The 17495-nt window shown below is 42.2% G+C and overlaps 1 protein-coding gene across 1 annotated transcript; it reads right to left on the minus strand.

Moving 5' to 3' along the window:
• Nucleotides 1-1337: 1337 nt before the first annotated feature.
• Nucleotides 1338-12585, minus strand: hyal6 (hyaluronoglucosaminidase 6). The gene is made up of 4 exons (XM_062547639.1): nt 12449-12585; nt 6370-7320; nt 5406-5495; nt 1338-1815 (listed from the first exon to the last, which is right to left on the minus strand). Exons 2-4 carry the CDS (start codon nt 7294-7296, stop codon nt 1366-1368), a joined length of 1467 nt encoding a protein of 488 aa, XP_062403623.1. The 5' UTR covers nt 7297-7320; nt 12449-12585; the 3' UTR covers nt 1338-1365.
• Nucleotides 12586-17495: the final 4910 nt, after the last annotated feature.

The following is a 17495-nucleotide window of genomic DNA, read 5'->3' on the forward strand; positions in this document are numbered from 1 at the left end:
ACTCAGCACCTGTGATTCATTCCCTTTCAAAAGACTTCTGGAAAATGGCTTGAAAATGGTAACATTTAAAAACGTTGAGGCTAGACTTGCTGACATGTTTAATCAGTTATGTGAGTATTTTTAGCGTCTTTTTTGTTTTAGTTATTCGTAGTAGTTGTGATTATAAATGGATAGTTTTTTAGTAATTATGTGCGTATTCACCTTTTGCATTGTTTTTTCTAAAACTCCTGACCAGGGCCAGCAAAAAAGTGAAGCAGGGTTAAAAGCAAACCAGGTATTCATGCAGTTGAATAGCCTTGAAGCCAGCCCCAATTTATCCTGCCCACAAAATTTGATGTCAGGAATTTCGGTCTGGACTCGCTCCGTTGAGAAGCCTCTATGCCCGCACCGGATCTGTTCACACAATGAAATCATCAGGGCGGGCTTTATACAATGATTGATTGATAACGGTGTCTAGTTATTCACTTCACCTGAGTGTGCTTGAGTTGATATTGTTTGAAAAAGACTGTTTTGTTTGTCTTTTGTTTGATACATGTAGCTGTGCTACACTCTCAAAAGCAATGTGTTGAAAACAACATATCTGTGTCCAGATAGGGACAACACAGTTTGTGTTGTTTCCAATTTCAACACATTGCTTTTGTTATTTGTTGCATAATATGTGTTGAAAATTAAGCAACTTATGTTTTTTTTTAACACATCTCTGTGTCCAGATAGGGACAACAGTTTGTGTTGTTTCCAACACAGTCATTTTAAGAGAGTACAATACATTGATAGAGCAATCACTTTTGTTCTTTGTTGAGAAGAGGGGTCTTTTTGGCTGTTAGCAGGATTCACATATTTCATTGCCCCAATCGGTTAGGCTTATCCAACTGCATTCAGAGGCATTCTTTCCCCTGTTATGGTTGAAACATGTCCCATAATCGCATTCCAATGGAGTACCAGACTCAAATTCTGAATAGAATAGAAATACTGATACAAAGTACTGTATCTTATCAATATATTCACAATTGTGAAATGATAGGGTTCAGACTTCTGGTACAACCTACAGGCAGAAAACTTTCAGCTTGAATCATTAGCATCATTTATTTGAACATTATTTTCATAACATAATATTTGAAAAAGCTCTGTACAGAAAAGACCTTGGTGATAATAATATTACTAGGCTATCGTTAATTGCTCAATACATTTTTCTCAGGTGTTTACATTGATGATGTTAGGCAATGTTGACAAACACAGTGAGCACTGAGTAAGTAAGTACAGTAACTGAATAAGTACAGTAACTATTGAGTTTCTCTGTGTCTCAAACTCTGCCCCCTGTACAAGACTGTAAATGTTCTGTGTGGAGTGTCCTGTCCAGCTACTGGTCTAGAGCATGAGGCACTTGATGAGCAGGCAGAGGCTGAGGAACATGATGATGGACAGGCAGGAGAAGTGCATGGACAGCACCAACGCCAGCTCGCTCAGGAGGCCGTCTGCGGGCGCCGGCTGCAGGGCAGAGGTCTGCGGCATCTCGCAGTAGATGCCCGTCCAGCCCTGGTAGCACTGGCAGGTGAACTTGTGCTTCATGTCCAGGATGTCGTGGTGGTTGAGGTGGCCGTGGACGTGGAAGCGCGGGCCGCGGGGCCCCGGGGTGCGCTGGATGTGGAAGAAGCGCGGGTTCAGCTGCAGGAGGGCCCCCGAGTCCAGGCTCTTGCGCACACACTTGCCGTTCTTCTTGCACAGAGCTTTGCTGCACAACTTGGCCGCAGACGTCACGTTAATGACATAGTGGCCGAGGGGACCATCAATGTATTTCTTCACTGTCAGGCAGTTTCTCTGTGTTTAAATGCAGAAAACAGTGTATTTGAGATTCTTTCTGGGTTTTGACATATATTCGAATTCAAGAGTGGAAACAGATATGTTGTGCTACGGTATGTTTTCAAAGCTGTGTCAGTCACATGTGAAGTAATGTGTACATGTTACTAGATGGAATCAGAAAAGAGTGTTCTTCAGACATCTGTTTGCATCAGGCACACATAATGAGAGCAGAAAAAACTCAGGCTGCTGACCAAGAGATAAGGACTCCTTGACGTTACATAATCCTACTGTTTGGTGATAGCATAAACAGCAGTGATTTGTGTGCACACTTGAACTCTACAGCCTACAGTATGTGACTCTTGCTCACAAGTTAAAGGAGAGACAGCGTGTCTGTCATGACCCAACATGTGCGGTCTGCTTCAAGGGTTCTGGCATCCGTTGGTATTTTGGCCTTTCAGGAATATGGAGCGCAATTCTGGCATGAGGATTTGTTTTGATGTGCTGCTCCTGTTCCTGCTTGGATGCCAAACCAAACGGGTAGAAAATGCAACTTTCAGTCATCATTAGTCAGCTGTATCTATGTGTCTCACTGGCATTAGAACTTGGTTAGTGTGTCAGACTTTTATCATCAGAATTTCTGAACCTGCTGTTGTGCACTCTGTAATGTTCCTTCCATTCACCATTTACATTTCTCTTTAGTCCTGTTACTGTAACTATCACAACATCACTACCACCAAATTAGCTCAGAGGTTCAGCATTTTAATGAAATTCAACTTTTGAATATACCAGACAATTTCATAAATCCCCTGAAGTAAATCTTCTCTCTAGGGTGTCAACACCAGTGCACAGAACTTGTAGCTGGACAAAATCCAGGAAAGTTCTAATAGTACCATACAGTATTTTCTTGCAAACGACCAGTGGGTGCATGAGACTGGTGGCTTCCTTTCATAGAGGTAACTATTGCCATATGTTGCATGTGGAGCAGTCCATGCACTCAAACTCACTTTAAATATGTAACTCTCTCTCTTTCTCTCTCTCTCCCTCTCTCCCTCCCTCCCTCCCTTGTGTTTTTTGTAAACAGGAAGAATCCTAGCCCACAAAATGAGCATGTATCCTTACAAAGCAGCCACTGTCATATCCCCATCAGACATCTGAGAGTCCACGCAGTGTCATGAGCCACAGTGACTCTGGGAAAAGGCCTATTTCAGGAGTTCTGTATGATGACATTTCAGAGGAAAGTATCTTTAGCTTGCAAGTAGTCAACATTCTGCCAACTTGTAGAGGCAACGTATGTGTCAAGTAACTATTTGACAAAGCTTAGGAATGCTGCACTCCTTTAAATGCACTTGTATCATTTTACTTTGATTGTAAATAACGAAAAGATATTGAATATAATCATCATTAATGGAATACTCTGTTAAAACGTTTTGGATGGATTGTACAATACAGCATCAGACATATTTGACCTTATACTTCTATTTCCACTACAGACCAATGTGGTGTGTGAAAGGTGAAGGAAGACTTAAGGTTGTTGTGTGTCCATCTACTGAAATGTGCACATACTGTACTGTATGTGTACAAGCACAAGTGCTAAGGGACAGATCTAGCCCTAATCTGACATGGATCAGTGTCACCTGGTATCTGGGAAACCATGTGGGAAAGAATGTGCAGATTCAGTTGTTTGTCCTCCTAAAAGTCATATTCTGTCTCTGCCTCTCCATAGGAATGTGTTTTGCTGCAGTTAAAAATGCTAAAATTGCTAATGTGCGACAATCAAGACCCATCCAACAGCAATCCCACACCAACACACAATGCAGCTACTCAAATACCAAGCCAAAAGCAATGTAGAATTTATGAGAAAAGTCCTCTGCGTCTGAATGATTTACTGAATTCTGTGGAATGTCTTCCATGTACAATTGACGGTCAAACATCCACAAGTCTCATAATTGTGTTTATACAGGGTCGCTAGTGACACTTGGCAATCTCATTTATGTAAGTAGCTCCTCGATAATAATGCCAATATCGTCTCCAAAAAGTCATGTTTAACCATTACTATACTATCACTTTAATCTGTTGTTTTTGCAAATGGAGAAGAATAGCAAGTCAACACCATTTAATACACTACTAATGCCTCCTCATTACAGCACATGCAGTGTGCATTAGTACTCTTTACACTCTATACAGTACAATACTGCAGTGTGCATAGTACTCTTTACTCTCTATACAGTACAATACTGCAGTGTGCATTAGTGCTCTTTACTCTCTATACAGTACAATACTGCAGTGTGCATTAGTGCTCTTTACTCTCTATACAGTACAATACTGCAGTGTGCATTAGTGCTCTTTACTCTCTATACAGTACAATACTGCAGTGTGCATTAGTGCTCTTTACTCTCTATACAGTACAATACTGCAGTGTGCATTAGTGCTCTTTACTCTCTATACAGTACAATACTGCAGTGTGCATAGTGCTCTTTACTCTCTATACAGTACTCTTTACTCTCTATACAGTACAATACTGCAGTGTGCATAGTACTCTTTACTCTCTATACAGTACAATACTGCAGTGTGCATAGTACTCTTTACTCTCTATACAGTACAATACTGCAGTGTGCATTAGTACTCTTTACAATCTATACAGTACAATACTGCAGTGTGCATTAGTACTCTTTACAATCTATACAGTACAGTACTGCAGTGTGCATTAGTGCTCTTTACTCTCTATACAGTACAATACTGCAGTGTGCATTAGTGCTCTTTACTCTCTATACAGTACAATACTGCAGTGTGCATTAGTACTCTTTACAATCTATAGTATAGATTGTAAAGAGTACTAATGCACACTGCAGTATTGTACTGTATAGATTCTATACAGTACAATACTGCAGTGTGCATTAGTGCTCTTTACTCTCTATACAGTACAATACTGCAGTGTGCATTAGTAGTGTAGAAGCAGGTGCGCACATCTGAATATTTTAAAAAGTAGGTGCTGGACTCCAAAAGCAACAGTAAAAATGGCAAAAAAGCCCGCACCCTAAAGCTCCAATATTCTTTTTCTTTCTATTCACCACATGTGAAGTTTCGGGACACACTGCCCTTCCTCAGACCAAGGAAGTGCAGACTTTTTAGTCATTTTTACAGTGTGCACTATTACTCTTTACACTCTATACAGTACAATACTGGCCAGTGTGTATTATTATTCTCAGCTTGATAAGTTCAACACGGAAAATAATGATTTGAATAATGAATGTTAATGTTTTTTTTCTGAGGAACATGTTTTGTGAATTGATTAAGAAACAGATCAGCACTGACTATACTGTTTATCCAGACATCCCCATCCCGTATATAGTACAGCAATACGCATAATGCACGTGCCACAATGCCACTACAACTCAAGTTGTCCTCTGACATGGAGTCCCATCTGAACTGGTGTATAGACTGTGAGTAACGGTGACTAACTGTGGCTGTGTTGAGTTGGTGTGTAGACTGTGACTAACTGTGGCTGTGTTGAGTTGGTGTGTAGACTGTGACTAACTGTGGCTGTGTTGAGTTGGTGTGTACAGTAGACTGTGAGTAACTGTGGCTGTGTTGCGTTGGTGTGTTCCTACCTCAGATCTGGCGTACTCTGAGGAGCCCCACAGCACCACTCCTGACGCTCCCAGAGCTGCACTCTCTCCAATGGTGTGGACCAGGTCACTCTGGGAAAACAAGCTCCGTTTAGTGGAAGCAGGTGTGGGGGGCACTTGCACTGTTCCCATATTAGTTACATGTACATGACAGAGTTTTTGTTATTTGTCTAGAGTTAATGTTGCAAGCCAGCTCTAAAATCAACAAAACATTTTAGTGATGTGTAGTAGTACAGTGTTGTAACATAATAACATGCATTGTTACAGAGACGTAATATTCCCTCAGTTGTTTGATTACAATTATTACCATATATTATATGTTGGGTCGCTAACCATGCATATACAATAAACCTGTAAAACATAAAACATAAACAATAAAACAATAAAACACCTGAACAATGGCAAAAAACATGTAAAGCATCATGAAATCGATTGGTTGGTGGGAGAGTTTACACAGCTGTACTGTAGCCGCCAACATGTGCCAGTAATTATGACACCCTATCCTTTCCAAAGCTCTCCGCCTTGCATAATGAACATTCTGAAGTGGTCTGGTCAACGTACACCTCCACTTTACCAAACGCTCTGGGTAAATATGCGAGCGCTCCTGCCGTATATCACGGCATTCCTCTCATAGCTGCGTGACAGCCGAGTGCTTCTCTCGGCCCAGGGAGGCACCTGAAACTTGAGAGTTTTAAGGAGTTGCAGATTTTACAGCAGAACTTGTCAGTCAGCCCTCTCCCGGTGGTGGGCCAAAGTCAATGTAGGCGTAGGCCGTGTCTGGGTAGACACTCAAGATTAGGTGGTCTGGAAAATGTCAATGTGATAGTCTACAGTTTCAATAAAAAAAGGCAAGAAAAAGACAGCATTTTGCTTGAAGTCAAACATTATTGTGAAGATTTAACCCCAAAGCAGATACATGATGTACAATATAAGAACATGAGCCTACCTCAGTGAGGACAACAAACGTGTAGGCGTAGAAGGGCCTGGAGTAGACGAAGACGGGCAGGGTGAAGTCGTTGCGTGCGATGGAAGCGATCCTCATGGCCTCCTTGACGCGGTAGTGCACGAACTTGACGGTGTTGGGGGAGGCCTTGAGCTCGTAGTCCAGGTAGACGGAGGGGAAGAGGGCCGTGCTGCCCCTCCACAGCCACATCAGGTGGTCGTTGCGCACGTGCTCCACGTTGGGGCACTCGCCCGTGTAGCGCTGCGGGTGCTGCTTGTAGCCGTAGTTGTAGCAGTCGGGGAACAGGTAGAAGCCCCAGAGGCCGTGGGGCCGGCGGCTCTGGGCCAGGCGCAGCGTGGTGTTCATGAAGGCCTGGCCCGCGCGCTCAAACAGCTCCTTGGCCTCGTGCTCCACCTTGCTCTGGGGCCAGCTGGGGTGGACGCGGCGGATCAGCTCCTTGGACTTGTTGCGGTAGACGTCCTTGGAGCCCCAGTTGCGCACCCACTGCGGCCGCCAGTTCTCCCAGTCGATGACGCCCAGGCCGCGGAAGTCCTTGACGGGGACGAGCTTGTCGATGTCGGCGCGCGCCTTGCTCAGGTGCTTGCTGAGGCTCTGGTTCTGCGGCAGGCCGCCGTTGACGGGCACGCCGGCGCTGGTGTAGTAGGGGTAGTAGCCCAGGTGGCTGTGGTAGAAGATGGTGACGTTGGGGCCGCTCAGAGTCTCGTTGTGGTTGGCCACGATGTCGAAGACGCTCAGGTCCAGGTCCACCTTGAAGCGCAGGCGGCAGGACTCGGTGGGGGCGTTCCACACCACCACGAAGGGCCGGTGGGGCAGCAGCGGGGCCTGGGCCTGTTTCAGCTGCTCGCCCCGCACGCCCAGCACGCCCGCCTGGGCCAGCCAGCACGCCAGCAACCAGCCGCTCAGCCTCATCACACCGGGGGGGACATGGGTCAGCTAGCAGCCCCTCCACAGCGCCGTGCCAGAGAAGAGAAGGGGACAGCAGAGGAGGAACATGAGAGGGGGCATCCACTAGCACACATTACAGGGTTCACTTGGCAGGGATAATCACAAGGGCCGCCGAGAGAGAGGAGAGGGAGCCACTCCATTGAGCTGCACTGCTCCAGATTCCACAGGACAATGCTGCTCTATTCTCAGGGCTGCCGCCATTGTGCTCTCCCTGACCAGCTGCGTGAATTTACATTCATTTATGACATTACCTGCACAATGGAATAAACATATATAATACATTGTGTATTGGAGAGGTCTTGATGATGATTTGGATATTCATTATAGCCCATAGACGTTTATGATGCAAAATGGATGAGTGTATGATCAAGGTGGTGATCATTGTTATCATTCGTGTTGTTGCTGTTGCTCTTGTTATCTTCGCCATTGGTAGTTGCCATGCAGTTTCCAGTAGAAACTGTATTATACGCTTAGTTAAGTTTTATTGGGCTAAAAAGACAAGTACTACAAACACCGTTACAAATGTAGCAATTTCCTTTGTCTGACTGCTCGTTAGAGTCAGACGCTGATCTTCTAATGTACAGAAGGACGACGCCAGACCACCTCCCCAGCATTAAGGCCTGTTCTGTGTTGTATAATCATGGAGCACATCACAGGGAAACCATGACTCTCATTCTCAGGATATTTGGCCACTGTGGCTGCCACTAGGAGAGACATGGAAAATCAGCAGCAATTTCCACTCACCACAAACCCCTGAGTAGGGTAGGAAAACCGCTCATATGAAGCCGAGAATCGGCATGGAAGTGCTCTCCTCTGCCTCTCAACTTGGTTCTGTTTCTCAGAGCTGAAGTAGATGCTTAAATGTGCACAGCTGCATTTATGAAACATTTGTCATACTGAATTATTATTTTTTTTAGAAAAATAACAGTGAGAGTTTCCATAAGTCTCATAGCAGATACAGTAAGTTCAACATAAGCTTCCACTGAAAATACAGTATCTGGCACTGTGGTAATATGGATTTTGAAGTCAAAGATTTTACGTCTCTAAATGTTAACAGCATACGGATATAGCCACAGTTTGATGTCTTACAGTACAGTGTATTCTGCCAGTGAATGGTCAAGAAAGTCAAAGCCTTGCCCAAGAGCAACAAGAGTGGTGAAGTCATCTTGGCTGTCCTCAAACCATAACCATCCACCATGTTTGCCACAAAAAAGACCCCCCAAAAAACAATGTCTGAGACTAACTGACAAAACCTCCCTGTTTGAAGTTGCATTTTCCACCAAAAGTCTAAACTATTGAAGTTACATTTAAGCCAAGCTGAACTGATTGAAACCATATGAACTGGGAGATGAACTCCGTGGGCTGAATCTCGGAAACTCTTTTCTGTGACTTTGTGCTGCGGGAGATAATCAACTTACAGTACGACTCAATGAATCATACTTTCAAAAGGAAATCCTCTGCTTTTGTATAATACTTGGTGCTTAATATCTAATCCATATGGTGTTTGTGCATACTATCCTGACAAAAGTGTTGGTTCACAAACATGCTCTTTTCAGGTTCTCCTTTTTAGTACATTTTCATCACTTTCCTTCTTCAGCAATAACTGCTCTTCACATCATCCCTGAAAGAGGTCTAAAGCTTTTTCACCTGTTTCATTCATAATAACCTCTCACCTCCCAAAATGGTATATAAATAGTATATCAACATATAAATTGCTTTTCAATTGAGACGACAGGAGATAACAAATATATTTAGCAGATTCTTCAATTTAAGAAGGCAATCACTCCTAGGGGGATTTATTGCTAGAGCTCTTTCATTCGGGACACTGACAGGCAGAAAACGTGGCTTTGTCCCAGCAAATATTGCATTGCAAATAAATAAAGATATCTCTTCACAAGACATACAGTACCCCTCTCTCCTCTCTGTCTCTTTGTCACTGGTCTTTTTCATCTGTCACTTTCCCTAATGCCCATAAAGCCTTAAGCTTTGGTGCATTCAGTCTTCCGACTCACATACTGTAGTTAGGCTAGTTAACTTAACGGGACCAAAAGGTCAGGAAAGTTATTCATATGGTCAATAATTCAGTCATAAACTACAGTCACAATTATAGCGTGTGATAAATATGAGTAATATGACTAGAAATGTCGAATGACAAAAAGAAAAGAAAACACACTGCACTCATAACATAAATAGCTCAACTAATTCTGAGGTCTTCCCGAAAGTGTGCATTTAGGTCATGTTGTGTTTGCTGTGTGTTCAGAGCAGCATGAGGTAAATAGACTAATCAGCCACGAGAAATGTAAATCTCAAGTGAAACCTCAGTGCCTCCCACAGCGATGTTCAGAAGAAATGAATCATCTGCTGTTGACCTTGGACAGGACATTTCATGAAGTCAGCATTTGGCGAGAGGAGTTCACTCTTCTTGTAAAATACATTTAAAAAGTCCCCCTGCATGTTTTTGATTGTGTGTGTGTGTGTGTGTGTGTGTGTGTGTGTGTGTGTGTGTGTGTGTGTGTGTGTGTGTGCGCGCATGCTTGTTCAAGTGTGTGCATTATTGTTTGTATGTCCTCTTGACCTTCTGTGAGAGACCACTTCAATGCTTGTGCATATCCAGTAAAGTGCAAGCTCCAGTGTTTCTGCACCACGACTAGAGCATGACTCTAGTGAAATGTTCTGTGGGTTAACCATGAGGTGCCAGTGGTATTGGCATGTGCTCTGGATCAGTTAGAAGCCAATTCATTTAGGAACATGGTGAGCTTGGCAGCATTTCAGCTCTCATTAATTATGGTTCTTGTTGCTCTAATGCCTAAAATGTCTGGCGGACTCAGACTGTTTGAAGGTCAGGGGCGAAAAAATAGGCACCTATATTATGACTTGGGGCCCCACCCCACATAAAAAGCTACAGTAGAAGTATGATGAAATAGTTTTTCCTTAATGAAAATTAGCACTGCTTTATTAGGCAATATATACGAAAAGTATGGCAAGTATGGCCTTCTGATAAAACAGACAGTCAACTACAATGTTTTAAAAGTTAACTTTCTCATACTGTAACCTGACAGACAGAGGTATTGAAGTAATGCTCTGGCCTAGTGTCCATTGAAAACATGCACAGTACAGATGAGATTGCATCAAAATGCTAGACTGTAGGGCACTACATCTCATTTCTGTTATAGCCACAGCGCTAGGAGAGTAATTCACCTGTAGGCACTAGGCAATAACAGGTGTTACATTTTATATAAGAATATATGGTGATATATTTTATTTTACCTGGATATTTTCGCTTCCTATAATGACATTTCATAATGCATGTCAGAATGACTTGCTTGATTGACTCAGGGGCACCTCCAGAAATGAATGCTATGGTAGGCCTAGTAGTTGAGTTGTTGTTGAGTAGTCTGATGGTACGCACAGTGCATACGGCTGTACACCTGCAGGTGCACCTGGCTGACTACGTTTTGAGATTTAAAAAAGACCTCATATAGTCTCAACCACACCTTGCTATTCCGCCAAATGGTTTAGTCCATATACGCATTTTGTTTGAGATCTGGTGCAGCAGAAACTTCTGCTGTAGAAATGTCCTTGTAGACAAGAGAGGAAAGACAGGAGAACTAGAGAAAACAAAATGAGGGGAAACAACTGACTTCTCATCAAGGAAAGGTGAACACAAACTAAACAAAATGGTGTTAAACTACTTGAATATCTCTGCAACATTTGAAAGAGCAGAACATACGTACACTTTCAAATGATAATTTGGTTATACTTGAAATCTGAGGTAAAGGCTAAATAAACAAAACATGAATAGGCTATAATAATGTCTATAATAGGCTAATTGTTAGTGTCATAGGTACTGTAGCTGTAGCTCATGGGTAGATAGGCCTACTGTATACAGTATATCTTGTCAACATTGTAGTTTTGTCAGATTTAGTAAAGAACATGGGGGGCCATCAGGACTGCCTCCAAGGGCCCAGAATGTTGCATTCGTGTTATAGCCTATGTGCGGCAATTGCACATTATCTGTCCCTGTCCCCCCAATATTGAATAATACTGTACACAGTAACACCCCTGCCTGTAGGGAACTCCAAGTTTATCCCATTGTAAGGACACCTATCACATTGTTTCCACTGGAACCTTCAGTAAATTGATGTTGGAAACACACCTTTACTTCACTGCATCACATTTTATCCACTAGGGGATCACCCACTGTACTTCTTTATGCTTTCTCACATGTAATACAATTCATAGGGTTGCATTCCACTGCATTCTGCACTGTATGGGCAGCATAGAGGGCACTCCATAATGAAGGGCACACAGAGAATGCAAAGTATGTGAAATTTTAAAGGGCACCTTATAGGACATTGCATCACATTTTCAACAGGGCACTCATGATGATTTTTTTAACTTGACTTGTTTCAAATTAGTGCTTGAAATGGCACTCCATAGGGCACATTTTTCTCATGTAGGCCAAATACTAAAGGACACTTCTGAGTGTCATCTTACACACATTTCACACACACACACACACGCACGCACGCACGCACGCACGCACGCACGCACGCACGCACGCACAGGTACCCTTGCTGGTTGTTCATCTACAAACAATCAGTTGTGACCTCAGCGCATGTGTTTTTTTCCCTTATTTGATTTTTAATGAGATGCTTCTGCCATTTGAGAGCAGCTATAGTGTTTCAGCACCTAATGACATTATCATGTACTGTACTGTCATGGAAACGTCTTTGTAACGTTGATCCTATACAAATACACAACTAATAGTATGCTCAGTTGTTCTATTCCTATCGCTTGCTTACTCTAACCCTCTCTCCCAAACAGACTGTGAATCTGTCCATGGGAATGTGGTCTGATAAACAGAAATGTTTTACAACAATAGACAAAAAGGGCATCAGCATTCTATACTGTTCATATGGTCAATTCAGAGATCACACTTTCAAGTTTACCAAAACAGTCACACATTACAACTTGAACTGGTTTGAATATACACTGCCTAATAGCTTTGATATTTGATAGATTTGATCGAATCCAATTGATTCAATTCAATAAAGTCAATCAAACAACATGCCTTATGAAGCCTCTCCTTCCCTGACTCTTAGTGTGCCCTTACCTTTCCACCTGTGGCTGAGTGAGGCCCAGTTGTCCAGAGGATGTAGGCGTGTCCAGGGGAGTAGCTGTGCTCTGCCAGGCTTCCTCAAGGATGCTCCACAGTGGAGAGAGATAGGGGCAGATGCTCCCTGGCAGGATGCATGGCGCGGCTGCTGCCCGGGGCCCTGGTCCTTTGGGAGCCAGGTTCCCACGATGGACACATTTGTTTGGAGGGGCCATGGAGCTCCTTTGTTTAGATGGCTCCTCCTCACTGACCTGCCAAGCACGGGCCAGGGGCATGGGCACACGCTGCACTGGCCTGAGCTACTGGAACTGTGTCCATCGGAGCTGACGGGACACACAGCAGGGCACAGTCTCCCTTTACCTTCAACAGGCAACAATCAAACAGGTCATGTCATAAAGCCCTGATTCAGATGCAATTCAGCTGAAAAAACTATTCTCTTTATTTTAGTCATGCAATGCAATTAGACATTCATGCAAAGTATTAGATCTTATACAAAAAGAATAAAGGCTGTGTAGCTGAAGGTAGACTAACATGAGAAACTGCTAAAATTCAATGGTTTTTGGATGCTGATTGGCTTAATGTAAGTAATGTTATCTAACACGTGAACAACTGTGAGTAAATTAGTGTATGTGGTTATCTGCTGCAACACTGCTGTCTCATCAGCTCACGTGTCCAGGAGTCTGACCAGGAGCAGCTAAGGACAGGAGATGTGATTGTCACTTGATGGGGAATCCAAAAATGAGAGAATAAGAATTGCAACAGTGGCAACACAAACACAAATATAAAACAGAATGGTTGTAGTAGGAAACACAAGCTGTTGCATTTGGATCTGTTTCATCAAATGTATGGTCAATCATCCAGGACTGTTTTTTTTCATGGAAAAAATGTGCAGAAGCATGGATCTTTACAGAAGTGAACTATTGTATGCCTCTTCTCCATATAAGGTTTGGGAATAAGTATACTGTACATAGACAGTATTTTAAAGGGACCGATTAGCATTAAAGGAATAGTTCGGAATTTTGGACATAGGACCTCATTTCCAACTTTACCGAGGTGATATAGGTCGGTGGAGACCGTTTTTATCGCGTTTAGCCCCTTCCTTCAGTTGCAGCGCCCCCCTTTGCTAACGCTGGTTTTGAGCTAACACATTTCTATGGTAACATCAGTCTGACATCAACAACAGTCTTACTCACTCCACCGCACACCCGAGACAAGTCAATTAAATCGTCGGACTATCGATATACATGTCCGTGTTGATAGAATAATTTTAGAAATAAAACTAACCTTGCAACTCAATGATTTATTACATTTTGAGGGACTAGTTTCTCAATATCAATCCGCCACTGCCATACAGGGAACAAAGTAGGCTATTGCAATGCGATGCAAGGTTCGTTTTATTTCTAACATGGTTCTATCAACACTAGGCATGTGCATCGATAGTCTGACGTTAAAATGTATTTGTTTCGGGTGTTCTGTGGAGTGTTTTCAGTGGCAGGCTGGATGTTACCGTTGACTTGCGTTATCTTGGCACCAGATTAGCACGAGATGAACGCTGCAACTCATAGGAAGGGCAGAACTTCACTGAAAATGGTCTTCACCGACCTATATCACCCAGACTGAGTTGGAAATTAGGTCCTATGTCCAAAATTCCGAACTATTGCTTTAAGCTTTGTATCTTTAGAAAACCAGTCTTGAAATACGGATTTCAATGAAACCCATGAATAGGACTTCCTGCTTTCAATGATGTAAAATTATGATTTTTACATCATTGAAAGCAGGAAGTCCAACATTGAAATCCGTATTTCTCCCATCTCAAGTCAAACTGAGGGAATGATGCACGACCATTAAAAAACATGACTGGTTTTCTAAAGATACAAAGCTTAATGCTAATCGGTGAAGTGTCCCTTTAAATGAAACAAAAGAGGTATAATGACCAGCACTGCATGTCCATCAGATTGAATAAATTCAAGTTGGCCTAAATAAAAGGCAAGGACCAGATTTAAAAAATGGCCAACCCTCAGGACTAACATCTGAATGTGTTCAGTCCAGATAGACCCAGGAGATGTATATTGAAGGCCTGATCAGGGAGGCGGCTTGGTCTTACAGTAACAGCGGTAACAGTGAAATGGAATTTTACGTGCCTTTCTGTACCATAACTTTGAAAGGCCTCACACCAAAACGCTTGAGAGGCACTCTTTGAAATGCTATGGAATATTATAACAGCTGGTGGTCCTATTATATCCACTAACAATTTTCACATTCGTATTTGTGTTTGAACAGTTGTGAAAACACAGCTAGTTCCCATTTGTCCTTAGAAATGCAATATCATTGTTTTAACAGAAGGTAAATCGCACAAAGTCTGCTTTAACAGTTATATAAGTAGGATCAGGTATGAGATCCAAACATTTAGGCTAGACGAGAGGGTGGGAACCAACATCCCCTGTGGTCACGCAAGAGTACCTTACAACCTTTTGGTAGATTTAGGGGAAAACACGTATGTGCTCTCTAAGCACATTCTTACAGCCAAAGCAGTTCCTCATAAATGACTAGAGAGCAGGTTTCCCTCAGACTGCTCTTTCCAGACGACTGATCTGTGATCAGCAATCCTGTTGGTAAATTGCTGGCTGCCTTTATCTGATTCTGCTTTCCTCAGACACACGCACTGTAAAAGCATATTCAGCTGTGGTAACACAGAAAGTGCTTACTCCATCAGTGGCCATAGAGAGTGGTGAGTGGCACCATAGGCTGCTGTACTGTGCATTATACTTCATGTGGCAGGCACTTTTACAGACATTTTATAACACTGGTTTACTGGTTTTAACTGGAAATCACCTTGGAAGAACCCCTGAGGCAGTGGTGGTAAAAAACTCCCTGATTGGGAAAGGCCATCATCCTTTTTGTCTTGTGCAGTTGCTTTTATTCAACCAAGTAGCCTACCATCTTACTGAGATTAAATGTTTCACAGGCAACTGATTATGAGACAACCAGAGCTTAAGGATCAGAGGGTCAATTTAAAGAAAAAGTGAAAAGAGAACAGCTGGTAAAATCATATTATTCAGCTTTTTGCCCATTTTGTGGTGAATATTTCGGAGATATTACTGTATGAGCTACAACGTTCTCAAACCCATGTTGACATATGGCCATATAGACACACATCATGGCGTCTAACCACAGGGACAAGCACTCAGTGGTTTTGTGATCCTATATTGAGGGCAATAAATGTACTATATTTTTTACATTGAAAATCAAATTGAACTCAACTATGAACTGTGTGGAAGCCAATTTCAGCTTGTTAGATCTGAACTGTATGGTATACCGTTACAAATATTGGCATTTAGTTCAGTTCTGTGTTTCAGAATTCATTTGGATTGGGGGCTTCCAATATCCATTTCTTTTTTAAATGTGACTGACCATAATGTGACCTACTAAACCCCAAGATATTTTTTCCAAACCCTGAAAAGGGACAGAGGGAGTGTTTATTCCTGTTTTGTGGGGTTTAGTGAAATAATAATAATAATAATAATAATAATAATAATTATAATGCACTTCTGAAAATAGCATAAAGCAGTTATGATAAGTTGTTCTGCTGAAGAACATCATTCTCTAAACAAAATTCTAAGAAAACCTTGGAACCATGTGAGCATGAGATGAAACATCCACAATAATGGTGCAATTACATTGAAATTGTAGCAATTACTGTTTACAATTGTAACTATAGTTGCTGTATTTTCTCTTATAATCCCCAAATCTTCAGCAGCAGTGTTCTGTAATGCTTTGAGATCCTAAATAGGTGTCACTTTCATTTAACACAATAAGTTGTCATAAATGTAGGCAATTCCAGTGCTGTAACCTCAAGACTGAAAAGAAATGCTCTGTAAAGACCCTTTTCAGACCTTTCCTGTTATGTGTGCTGCCATCTAGTGGTGAAAGGGATGAATGTCAAGTGACAAGTGAGTGAAGGTGAAGGTTAATGAGGCCTTCAGATACAATGTGCTGCACTCTGAAACCCATTATTTTCAATAACTTGCATTGTGCAACAGTCTGTCACTGGATTGAGACAAGCACCATTGATTCAGTTGAACTGTTGAACTTTGACAGCGGCATGCTGTGCCAACCTTTTTACATTGAACCCAGGGCTTTAAGTGCAAGAGCTTTAAAGTAACTAACCATCTGACCAACACACCAACTTTTTAGTAAATCAGTATATTGCTAGATTTAGTCAGACTGGGTTATTGCACACATAGGAGAAGGGTATCTATGTATATCCTCTTATCTATCGTTAAGGTAGATGGCAAATAAGCTGATTTCTCAAGAAGTTGTTCCTTTAAAAATGAACTATGCAGGTTTGGCCATTTCTTCGCTGTTTTCTCATTTTACGCTGCAGGTTTCTCTGCAGAGCTTCCCCATACAGCTTTAGCGAGTATATTTTCCAACACTCCTCAATAGGTCAGTCTGCCTTTTCATGAGCATGATCGTGAGGCTGAAAGACTTTCTGCTTGTCAGTGCACCGGCCCGCCTGCCAAAGGTTGCAAGGGTGGGTTTTCCTCTCACAGATGCTAGGTGGAAGTTAAATGGGCACTATTCAACCCAAAAAAAGACATATACCCATTCCAATGACTCCAAAGCTATTCAGTTAAGGTCAATTAAGCTAAAATAAAAAAAGAATAAAAACCCTTTAAGGAGGGAGATGAGGTAGCAGGGCTCGACATTATTGGTTGCCTGGTTGCCCTTGGCCACCAAATTGTTACAAGTGGCAACTAGATTTGTTTGGCTTAGGTAACCTAAGATCATGCCTGGTTGCCAAGCTGGCTACCAGTTTGAACAACTTTTATGTGTGAGGTAGATATATAGAAGGTATAGTAGAATATGGTCATCAAAAAACCAAAATGAATTACCTTGGAATTATCAATTGATAGTCAATATAATGTATTTAAACATACCCTCAAATAGGCCTACATTGACAGATTGTGCCCTCCTGTGGCCAGTTGGAGTTGGTGCAATTGTACTGTAGTATGAGAGCTGTTCTGATCTCCCTGATGTCTCT

Source organism: Sardina pilchardus, chromosome 10 (genome assembly GCF_963854185.1).
Source record: "Sardina pilchardus chromosome 10, fSarPil1.1, whole genome shotgun sequence".
NCBI lineage: Eukaryota > Metazoa > Chordata > Actinopteri > Clupeiformes > Clupeidae > Sardina > Sardina pilchardus.

Bases quoted from the DNA above. Each gene is read 5' to 3' on its own strand.
- hyal6 (XM_062547639.1), bottom strand. From the start codon at position 7,296: ATGAGGCTGAGCGGCTGGTTGCTGGCGTGCTGGCTGGCCCAGGCGGGC. The intron at 5,496-6,369 runs GTAGGCTCATGT...TTGTTTTCCCAG, and splicing joins CGTTTGTTGTCCTCACTGAG to AGTGACCTGGTCCACACCAT. The intron at 1,816-5,405 runs GTAGGAACACAC...ATTTAAACACAG, and splicing joins CAGAGTACGCCAGATCTGAG to AGAAACTGCCTGACAGTGAA.